The 12,112-nt window shown below is 39.7% G+C and overlaps 1 protein-coding gene across 4 annotated transcripts in view; it reads left to right on the top strand.

Annotated features, from left to right (window-relative positions):
• The window catches only part of LOC132391872 (protein FAM53A-like), a 96,357-nt gene that overhangs the window by 42,257 nt on the left and 41,988 nt on the right, over positions 1 to 12,112 (top strand). For all 4 annotated transcript variants that reach the window (XM_059965593.1, XM_059965595.1, XM_059965592.1 and 1 more), the window contains exon 4: positions 571 to 1,367. In XM_059965593.1, the coding sequence (XP_059821576.1) occupies positions 571 to 1,367 (797 nt within the window). The remainder of the gene's footprint in view (positions 1 to 570; positions 1,368 to 12,112) is intronic.

Consider the following 12,112-nt stretch of genomic DNA (forward strand, 5'->3'; position numbering starts at 1 on the left):
TGAACTGCCCATTATGTAAGCAATAAACTTTGCAAGTGCTGATGCAATTCTATGTAATCTGGGTTTTCGGCCTTTTAGTTAGTGCCAGCAAATGAAAAGCTGACTCCCACCTTTTTTAATCCAGTGAAGGAAAGACAGATGGGTAGATTTAAGAAAAAGGTTGGGGGGGGGGGTGAAGAGAAGATTTTTGAAAGAGCAAAATGAAAGGATTAAATTGCTAGGCCTAATTGTGGGCACAGCTTTGCCATTCTTTTACTAGTGTACCTTTTTCCCCAGTGACTTTTGAAATATGATGTGAAAGTTCAGTTGAGACCATCTTGACGAAGAAACAGGAAATGTGTTATCTAGTATGTGTAACATGTATGCAGTACAGTATTTGCATGTATTTTCTCATCCTAATCAAAATAAAAGCAAAATTTGAGTAGTTCTGTTGCTTTAGAATTTTAGTATTTTTTTCTGTGATGGAATGGGGTGCTAATAGACCCTGTGTGCTATGCTTGAATAATTATGGATATTTCCACTGAAGAGGCATGAGAAGTTATTAACCTTGTTTTCACTCTTCTCTAACAGAAGAAAGTCCATGGGCACTCGTTAATAGGACTTGTCCGATTAAGGCTGAAACAAACCGCAATGTGGCTTTTCCTTTTTCAACGTGCTTAGCTGACCACGTTGGTTTACAATGGCAGATCGACATGAATAAAAACTCTGTCTCCGGCTGGATCAGTGAGCTGAATCTCAATGAGAACTCGAGCGTTCCCTTGGCCCCTCCCACAAAACGGCATTGCAGGTCTCTTTCAGAGCCTGATGAATTGTCCCGGTGCCGGTCCCCATGGAAACCCTGCAGTTCGAAGATCTGGACTCCTGTGTCGAAACGGCGGTGTAACAGTGGTGGCAGCGCAACTTTACAGCGCTGCAACAGTCATGGAAGTGCCACATTGCAACGAAGCACAAGCATCAACATGCTTCAGCATACCAGTAAACACACGTTATCCCTTAACAACAGTATATTTAATATCACCAGCTTCAATACTTCGCCAGTACCAAGACCCTCATCAGCCAGCAGCGGTTTTGTAGACAGTAGCGAGGGAAGCACATCAAGTATTCGTTGGAACTCTACCGGACCCTTTGATTTTAACCCAAGGCGGCGGTTGTCACTTTCGCAGGAACACATTACGGAAACAGCGAATCTCTTGCCTTCAGCGAGCAGCTCACCTACTTCCACACCGGAGCTGAGCCGCCGGCAGGGATTGCTGCGATGCCGCTCGCAGCCTTGCGTGCTGAATGAAAGGAAGTGTGGGCTAAAACGCAGGCGGGAGGAAGATGTCAGGTGGACACGGCCCTCTTTAGATTTCCTGAAGATGACCAGAGTAAGTAGGGGAATGTCTTTCCTTCAAATCTTCCTGGTGAATGATAATATTTTAGTTTGAGATGCGCTGAAAGGGCTTTAGATTTCTCCGTTATATTCAGTGCAGTATTTAGAAACATAGAAAACCTACAGCACAATACAGGCCCTTTGGCCCACAAAGTTGTGCCGAACATGTCCCTACCTTAGAAATTACTAGGCTTACCCATAGCCCTGTATTTTTCTAAGCTCCATGTACCTATCCAAAAGCCTCTTAAAAGACCCTACAGTATCCGCCTCCACCACCATTGCTGGCAGCCTATTCCACGCACTCACCACTCTTGGAATTTTCAACTTTACTGTCCTACTTAGCTTGCCAGCATTTTAGTTCCCTTAGTTTAGATTTAATAACTCAATATAAAAACAGGCTTTCAGATAGTCTTTAAGATTCAGTTTGAAATTGTATCACCAAGTTTCTGACGGGGTTCCATGCACTGCTGTTTCCATCCAATTATTTTACTTGCTGGAGAGAAGTTATACGATGCAGTAACTTAAAAATCCAGTTAGGCAATGATGGGTAAATATATTGACTAAGAGTTCATAAAGACCACTGGTGATATCAGTAACAGTTGTCATAAAGAGAACATACCAGTTTTGGCTATTATAGGCATAATGATCTGAAGGGCAACTTCCTTTGCCATAAATTTCTTTAGATTTTATATTGCAATTATTCATTTGTCTTCAGATTGTCAGCATCCAATTTAGAAAGTCATTTCAGTATGAAATGTGCAGTCATTCAATATATGAAATGTCCCTCAGCTACACAGATCAATTCTGAGTCTCTAGGTGTTGTTTGCACATCGCTGCGCTGCTTTGAGTTTGAGCCAGTGCATAGCAGCTGAAACCAGGCACCTTTAGGTTGGATGATGTTTGATCATATTCTACTCACTATAATGAAACTTTATTCTGTGGAAATGATTTATAGCATAATCCAGATTAGCCTCGTTGAATTGGGAACAAGGCACCTATCATAGGTTCAAAAGGTGGAGGTTCAAGAAGGCACCTCAGATTTTTCTTGCAATTTTATCCCTAATTTGCGAAGCTATATTGTTACATGTATCAATACATGATTAGAGTTTATTTGTCTCAAACCTATCCTTATTGTTCAATACTTCTGCATCAGCTAATATCTGTGGGAAGCATTTAACCACATACGAGTGCATATTCTCCAAATAGTATGAGTCAATAAATTGAACAGCACATGCTAGCTTCTCAAATTGTGATTACATTACCTTTTTTTTAAAAAGGAGTCTGTTTCTGTTCTTGGTCTGTTTTTAAAAAAAAACACCACAATACATTGAGATAAATGTTTACAAGCGTTGAAGTACTTGCCAGACTCTTATTTTATATTTATAAACTCATAATTTAGCAACTAGTGACTGTATGAGTTAATTAGGGTTATTAGCCATATCAAAAACAACTATCAGGAGAGTTGAGTAAGCATAGTATTTCAGCCTTCTTGCCAAAAGTGGGTGTTCGGGTCTTCTTTCCCGAGTTCCTAAATTCTTGTGTTTTTTTTGTACTCCTATTTTTCCTCTAAATATGTGATACTTAGTTCCTGATTGGGTTACATTTTTTCTTGTCTTCCCAGTTTTGATACAATACTTCTAATTATTCATGAGCTACTTCAGATTTAACTGTCCCTTTCAGTTAGGTGTCATCTGTTCAGTCTAGATTAATTATTGAACTTAAAGTAGATGAGGGGGAAAAATGAGTGCATATGGTAATGAGATTTGCTGATTGGAAGGAAATGGAGAATATGTATTGCAGTTTAGGCTAGGTCATTGGCTTCTACTATGTTGTAATTACCATCTATGAAAATTATTATATTGAGTCATTAACTATATAGAGATGTTCTGACTCACTGCTAACGTCCTAACTCACAATAAAAATTGCATTGCAGCCTGGGTCAAAAATAGATAGAAGATGCGAATTGCACTTGACATTAGGCATTATTTTGACAGTCTGCTGCTAAGAGTTCTGGTGAAACTCAAGTCAATGAGATCAAGGAACAAACTTCCAACAGGGGAGAATTTGACAATCTCATTTGGGGTATAATAGCCATGTAAGTGTTTATGAGCTTTATATTCTGCAGCATGCAATTTTCAAGGGCACAGGTTACAATGCCTGTGTCAGTTTGAGGATTTTGTAACTTTCCTGGATAGGCAAAACTACTGTAGTGCCCAAGAAGCAGAACATTCTGCTGCGCAAAGCAGACATAACTGAGTCAGTCCTTCTACCACAGAATGTCAGAGTGCAATCAAATCTCTGCTAAATGAGCACCTTCACCAAAAACAAGCGCATGGGAGTCATTTCTAGAGTAGTTTCTGGTTGTTTACATGTCGCATGGAGCCTTGATTGATTGCTGCTGAGTCAAAGCTGCATCCAGCAAAATAACACCAATTTTTTTTGATGCAAGAGGGAATGGGCAATAAACAATAGCCTTGCCTGTGGCTCCAATGTGCAGGGTAGTTTTTTGCATTGTCATGGTACTGCATTCCAATCCAGTAAAATGAGTACTTGATTGGTAAATAGAAACTGAAGTGCAAATTTTAATCATTGTAGCTCAGGTGATCTATTTTACTCTATTTAGGTTGGGTTCAGGATCACTTTTACAACATGTTGCAGATTTTCTCTTGTAGAAGATTAAATTCTATTAAAATGACATGCAGTCAGGAGAATTTAACAAATGTCACTTTGTTTTGCTCGCATTGTAAATTGTTTCCATCAGTTATTGAAGAAATTGAGCAATTGAATCAAATGCTGACTGGGACTTTTGTGGTTATTTATATCAACAGACTGTATCTAGGGACTCAGTACAATCTTGGTGAATGATGCTGACCCAGAAAGACCAATACACTGGCCGAGTAAACTTCATAATTTGGTAGGAAAGAGTGGATCAATTACAGATTTGGACAAGTATAAGGCTCAGGATATTCATTTAAAAAATACTATTTCTGCAGGATCAATTTATTTTGCTCCAGACACTGGTATAATTTCTTCAGACTAATAAAGGAAATAAAAAGTGGGTTTTTGATAAGAGTTTAGTATTGTCAGAAAATGCTCAACTGAAATTGAACCATACTCTTTATGTTCATATTAGTCTTGAAAGTAGTGTGGAAGCCTTAGAGAAAAAATTGATCGGAATTGAAATAGGGAAACATAGGGAATAAGGAAAAAATATATTTTCCAACATTCAGTCTTATTGAGCACTGAACAATAGGTAGAGTAAATACAGAGATATCTGAAAGTTCAACTGTCTCTTGTCCCACAAATGTGACCTGACCTACTGTGTGTTTCCAGAATTTTCTTCTTAATTGCAGAGAAATACTGCAGAGTTTTCCAAACAGGCAGAACAAAGTTTGTATTGATGGTAGAACAGTACAACACAGTGCAGACTTCGTGGCCCATGATGTTGTGCTGACCTTTTAACCTACACTGAGATGAATCTCATCCTTTCCTCACACATAGCCCTCCATTTTTCTTTCATTCATGTGCCTGTCTGAGTCTCTTGAGCGTGTGCCTCATATCACCTCTGTCAAGTCTTCTCTTATCCTCTGCTCCAAAGAGAGAAGCCTTTTCTCTTGAGTCTCTAATCCTTGTAAATTATGAAGCAACCAGAATTGAAGTCAATACTCTGTGGTCTAACCAGGGTTTTATAGAGCTACAATATTACCTCATAGCTCTAGAACTCAATTCCCTGACTAATGAAGGGCAATACACTTTCTTAGCCTCCCTATCAACTTTTGGGGATCTATAGACTTGAATGCCAAGATCCGTCTGTTTCTCCACACTGCAAAGAATCCTTGTGCTCTGCGTTCATGTTAGACCTTCCAAAGTGAAATGCTTCACACTTTTCCATATTGAGCTCCAGCTGCCATTTCTCAGCCCAGCATCCTGTCATTGTCCTGTTGTAACCCACAACCTATTACACTATCTTAAAGAGCATTAACCTTCATATCATCTACAAACTTGCTAACCCTCCCTTCTGCTTCCTCACCCAAGTCACATACGAGTTCTGCCTATTTAAATGTGTTGAATTCTAGCTGAGATTATTTAAACTTCTAAATAATTTAACTGTATGTTGAACTTACAGCTACTCTCAGAGTAGGAAAAAAACAACTTGCATCCTCATTGAATGCATTTCAAGCCATGATGTCCATAGTGATGTTCATTTCGTACATCAGTTATGTTTAGTAATATCTTCTACTTCCCAGGGCAAAATAGCGCTACTTAATTTAAGTATATTACTTTTCTAAATTGAGAAAATGATCTGCAAAGACTTATAGCAGCAGTGAGACAAGGCTTAACATTTTGGAGGAGTCTTTATGATCAAGGATTTTTGTGGAGAGGAGTGTGCTACTTATGTTCTTGGGTCTGACAACTTTACATTCTGCTTTTCCTTTCTTCTGTAGATATACCCAGGGGAATGACCACAAATAGGGAATCAGAGAAAAGTGAGAGACAATTCATCTGTAATTATCACAGAAACATATAGAAGAGGACCCTTCAGCCCATTAAGACAGTGTTGATATCAAACACCCAATTATAGTAACGCTACAGTTTAACCCTCGTACCCATAAGGTTTATGTAGCAATAACTATTTTATTGGAAATAAAAATTGCAGCTGCTGAAAATCTGAAATAAAGACTAAGTGTTGGAAATACTCAGGCAGTCAGGAAGCAATTGAGGAAAGAGTTTGTTTCAGATTAGAAACACTTCAAAAATTCTGTTTTTAACCTAAGACCATAAGATATAGGAGCAGAAGTAGGCCATTTGGCCCATTGAGTCTGCTCCACCATGGTCTGATTCAATTCTTCCAGTCATCCTCACTTCCCTGCCTTCTCCCCATACCCTTTGATGCTTTGGCTAATCAAGAACCTATCTATCTCTGCCTTAAATGCACCCAATGACTTGCCTTCCACAGCCACTTGTGGCAACAAATTCCACAGATTTACCACCCTCTGACTAAAGTAATTTCTCCACATTTGTTCTAAATGGATGTCCTTCAACCTGAAGTTGTGCCCTCTTGTCCTAGACTCTCCTACCATGGGAAATAACTTTGCCATATCTAATTTGTTCAGTCCTTTTCACATTCGGAATGTTTTTGAGATCTTCCCTCATTCTTCTGAATTCCAGAGAATGTAAACATATTTAAGCTTGGTTGTATACCTGCATACATCTAAGTCTCGTTGTTCATGGTGAAATGAAATATTTATGATGTTTATTCATTTTAATCGGCTCCATTGTCATCTTTAAAGCTTAAACAGAAACCCTTCTGATTTGTGTTTGATAAGAATAAAAATGTAGCTGGGCCAGTTTTATTGCTAAATGGAAAAAATGTTGCTTAACCTATGTTATGTAAAAAAAAACCCACCTGACTTCAAAATGTGGCTCTTGAAGCAGGCTAAAAGTATTAGTTTTGAATAATAATTGAAGCTTGAACATGATTGAGAATTCAGTTACTAATTGTGGGTTTCTGTTATAAGCAGCAGAAAATGCAACATGCAGTGTTTGGGACCACAGTTCATGTCATTCACATTCAGAAATAAAAGTTTGAGATTGAGAAGAAATGTGCATGTTTAGGAGAGGTCTGAAAACCATCTCAAGCAATGGGTTTTCTATTGACTTGTTTGCAGCATATATCTCAACAAAGGCAGGTTTGGATTACTGACAGAACAACTGCTTTGCAACGTATCTTCCTGGTGTTATTTTTGGGAGGAGAAAGATTTCATTTTCCAAAATTTAAAATTTTATACCTGTCTGGGATGGGTGTACATGAAAATTACTGGAGTAAAGTAAGGGCATTTTTGTTAGGAATTCGTTTATTTTGTAATTAGTAGCTTTGAGGAAATCCATCACTCCAGCACACTCGCAAGGATTAAGGCTGTAAATTCCACTTAAAGGATTTTGTATTCAGTTTTTTTCTAACTCGCAGCCATCCAAGGAGTGCATGTTTTATGAAGTATGTCAATTAGAATACTGGAAATTTTAGTGTTGTACTGAATCAGAATCAGCTCTATTATCACTGGCATATGTCATGAAATTTGTTAACTTAGCAGTAACAGTACAATGCAATACATGATAATATAGAAATAAATAACTTACAGTGAGTGTATGTATATTGAGTAGATTGAAAATAATACAATAACAAATAATATATTTTTAAAAGTTAGATAGTGTTCATGGGTTCAGTGTGTCCATTTAGGAATCAGATGGCAGAGGGGAAGAAGCTGTTCCTGAAACACTGAGTGTGTGCCATCAGGTTCCTGTCCCTCCTTCCTGATGGTAACAATGGGAAGAGGGCATGACCTGGGTGATGCAAGTCCTTAGTAATGGATGTCGTCTCTCAGGGGCACCATTTCTTGAAGCTATCTTGGATTCTTCAGAGGCTCTGTAGCTTTCAGTGGACAGGAAAATAAACTGCTTTGGCATTTTCTAAAACAGTCACCAATTTGAGCCGAGAGTCTTCCTTTCCAATCCTGCTGACGGGTCTCATCCCAAAACGTTGACTGTTTACTCTTTTCCGTAGATGCCGCTGAGTTTCTCCAGCATTTTGTTTGTGTTTCTTGGATTTCCAGCATCTGCAGATCTTCTCATATTTGTGACTATATTCTGCATTCTGTTTTTATCACCTTGATATAATTTATTGTATACAAAGAACATTTTTGCCCTAACTCAGTACATGTGGCAGCAATAAACCAATACTCAAATTGATTGAAGGATAAATATTGACCAGGTACCAGGAGCCTTTGAAGTAACATGGATTCATTCTTGTGAGAGGTCAGATGGAGACTGCAGTTCAAAGCATCATCTGAAATGAGATGTCTTTGACAGGATGCAGTGCTCCTTCAGTGCAGTAAAGTGATCGGCAAGAGATTTGTGCCTGGCTCTCCCGAATAGAACTTGGGTTTAAATCATTCCACATCAGTGGTTGTTGAATCAAATAAACCTCTGTAATCAAAGGTTCAAAGTAAAATTTTTGAAAGTCGAAGTCTGTGCAGTAAATGTCACCATATACTACCCTGAATTGCATTTACTTGCAGTCCTTCACAATAGAACAAAGTACAGTTGAATCAATGAAAAACAACAACCAAAAGATGACAAATAGCCATTATGCAAAAGTAGACAAATTGTGCAAATGCAAAAAATACAGATAGTAAAATAAGTAATACTGAGAGTATGAGTTATAGAGTCCTTGAAATTGAGAGCACAGGTTCCACATGTTGTGGAAGCAGTTTCGTGTTGAGGTGAGTGATGTTACCCACACTGGTTCAGGAGCCTGATGGTTGAAGGGTAATAACTGATCCCAAACCTGGTTTGTGGGAGCTAAAGCTCCTGTATTTCTCTGATGGCAGCAGCAAGAAGAGAGCACGGCCTGGATGGTGAAAGTCATTGATGGAGGCTGCTTTCTTGTGGCAGGGCTTCTTGTAGATGTGCTCAATGGTGGGGAGGGCTTTTCAGGTGATGGACTGGGTGATATCCACCACTACACATTACTTTGTTTTGCCTCCTGTATTCACTCGTCTTGTTTCTAGGATCTGGAAATTCACCCAGATGATCTAGTATTGAGCAGATGAGTTGAACAGTTCGTGTTTTTACCTTGAGTGTGCGATGGGGGAAGGCAGGGAGACCTCGAGTATCCCTAATGACTACACGCAATAAGTGCATGCATTCAGCTGCAGCTTCTAACTGACCGTGTTAAGGAGTTGGAGCTGAAACTGGATGAACTCCAGATCATTTAGGAGGCTGGGGGGATTGATAGACAGGACATGCAGGAAGGTAATTCCACCCAAGGTACAGGACACATATAGGAGCCAGTGCAGGGTATCCCTGTGGCTGTTCCTCTCAACAACAGATATCCACTTTGGATGCTGTTGTGGAGATTGAGCAGAGGAAAGCCACAGCAGTCGGGTCTCTAGCACTGTGTCTGGCTCTGTGGCTCGGAGGGAAGGGTGAAGAAGAGGCTTTCTGTAGCAATAGGAGATTCATTGACAAGGAGAACAGAAAAGGAGGTTCTGAGGATGAAAACAAGATTATTGGGTGGTTTCTTTCCTCCTCAGTACCAGGGTCAGGGATATCTCCGGTGGAGTCCATAGCATTCTTAAATAGGGTGAGCAGCCAGGAGTCAAAGTCCACGTCAGCACGTCAGTGATGAGGTTGTGCAATATGAGTGGAAGATCAGTGTGGTAATCTGTGTTGGAGACGAAAGAGGTGGAGATTAAATATTTTTTTTGTTTTCATTCAGAATATGGTCACAGAATCAATAGGTGTGAGGCATTGCAGTGGTGAAGTCATGAACTCTATACAGATTTAAGGAGGTGATGCTTGCTGTCTTGAGACAAATTGGGTGTATAAATCCCCAGGGCCTGTCAAGGTGTTCCCATGGCTCGTGCAGAGAATGCAGGGGTCCTAACAGAGAGATTTCAAAAATCAAAGTAAAATGTATCATCAGAGTATATCCATACAACCCTGAGATTCTTTTTCTGTGGGCGTACTTAGCAAATCTATAGAACAGTAACTGTAAGCACCATCTTTCAACTCTAGTTTTAAGATTTATGGTTATGAACATACTACTGTGATGGGGTTATTAATTATGCTTGGTGTCAGCAGGGAATGAGTGCTCAGGTGTAGGGTTTCTAGGCAAATGTTAGTGGGGTGTCAAGGCAAGGGTTGCTGGGTGTGATGGCCAGTTTTAGTTTAGGGGTCGGGTAGGGCTTGAAACATCCCTATCCATGGATGAGGTGCCAGATCATTGGAGCATAGCTAATTTGTTTAAGAGAGGAAAGGCTCTAAGAATAAACCAGGAAATTATGAGACTGACAGCAGTAGTAGGAAAGTTATTGGAAGCTATTCTAAGTGACTGGATATACAGGTACTTGGACAGACAGGGACTGATTTGGGATAGTCAGCATGGCTTTGCATGTGGTAAATTGATCTAATCAATTTTAGAGACTTTCAAGGAGGTTACCGGAAAAGCTTGAAGGCAAAGCAGTGGGTGTTGTCTATATGGACTTCAGCAAGGCTTTTGACAATGTTCTGCATGGGTGGCTGGTCAAGAAGTTACAGTCACTTGGAATTCAAGATGACGTAGTAAATTGGATTAGACATTGACTTTGCAGAAGAAGTCAGAGTGGTTGTAGATGATTGTCTGGCTGTAGATGTGCTGCAAGGATTTGTGTTGGGTCCATTGTTTGTCATCTATATTAATGATCTGGATATTGTAGTTAACTGGGTCAGCAAATTTGCAGATGACATCAAGATTTGGTGTGCAGTGGATAGTGGCAAAGGCCATCATGGCTTGGGTGGAATCTGCATCAGCTGGTGAAATGGATTGAAAAATGGCAGTTGGAATTTACTACAGAAAAGTGTGAGTTGTTGCACTTCAGAACAATCACCCAGGGTAGGTCTTGCACAGTGGGCAGTAGGACAGAGGGATCTGAGAACACGGATCCATAATTCATTGAATGTGGCACCACCAGGTAGATAGGGTTGTAAAAAAAAAAGCTTTTGGCACCTTGTCCTTCATAAACTAATTAAATTGACTTAATTACTTACATCCTTCAGAACACGAGGAGTAAAAATCTTTAGTTGCGTCTCTGTTTAAATGTGTAATTTATATTAGTATATACACAGGATAGTCAATATAACATAGGTACAGTTGTGTCAACATGAGTTAAGCAGGGGACTTAGTACACAGCCCTGAGGGGCACCTGTGTTGAAGGCCAGAGGGGCAGAGGTGAGGGAGCCCAGTGTTGGGATGTTATGTTTAAATAGTACAAAATGTTGGCAAAGTCTAATTTGGAGCATTGTGATCAGTTCTAGTCATCTACCCACAGAAAAGATGTAAATAAGTGAAAGAGTGCTGAGAAATTTTTCAAGGATGTTGCCAGGACTTGAAGGTTGAACAGATTAAGACTATTCCCAAAACATAAAAGATTGAAGGTAGATTTGATGGAGGTGTTGTTGCATGAGTGAAGTCACCGGAGAAAATTACTGGTAGGTACAAAGCCGCTTCTTTGTTCGATAAAACAAGGTACAGCAGATATCTTACGGAGACACTTTCAATTGAAAGGTCTGGCTGGCCCAATGGTGGGGCTCAATATTTTAGGTGCCAAACATCAAAGGCCAACTCCATGTTTACCATGTTTTCTTTGAAACTACATACAACCTTCATACCTCCTGATGACAGACATCCAAATGAATTTTAATCAGCATTGTCTGTGATTCATGGTTTTTAGGAACCCATGTTCAGAGTTGCATTCCAAATTAAAACCACAATACATTTTCAGATGTGAAGACTGGTATCCAAAGTCAATTGCTGAATGTATATGTCCCTAAACACAAAGATCACTCTTAAGAGGTATGCAAAATTATGAGGGTATAGAGAGGATAAATGCAAGCTGGCTTTTCCTACTGAAGTTGGGTAAGACTAAAACTAGAGATCATGGGTTAAGGTGTGGAAGACAGTGTTAAAGGGGAACTCACTCAGGGTGGTGAAAGCGTGGAAGTGCAAGTGGTGGATGTGAGGTCAATTTCAATATATAAGAGAAATTTGTATAAGTACACGGATGGGTTGATGTGGGAGGGCTATGGTCTGGGTGCAGGTCAATGAACTAGGCAGATTAATGGATCGGCACAGTCTAGATGAGCCAAGGGTCCTGTTTCTGTGCTGTAGTGTTCTATGACTCTCTGACTCCCTATATACCA

Source organism: Hypanus sabinus, chromosome 3 (genome assembly GCF_030144855.1).
Source record: "Hypanus sabinus isolate sHypSab1 chromosome 3, sHypSab1.hap1, whole genome shotgun sequence".
Taxonomy (NCBI): Eukaryota; Metazoa; Chordata; class Chondrichthyes; order Myliobatiformes; family Dasyatidae; genus Hypanus; species Hypanus sabinus.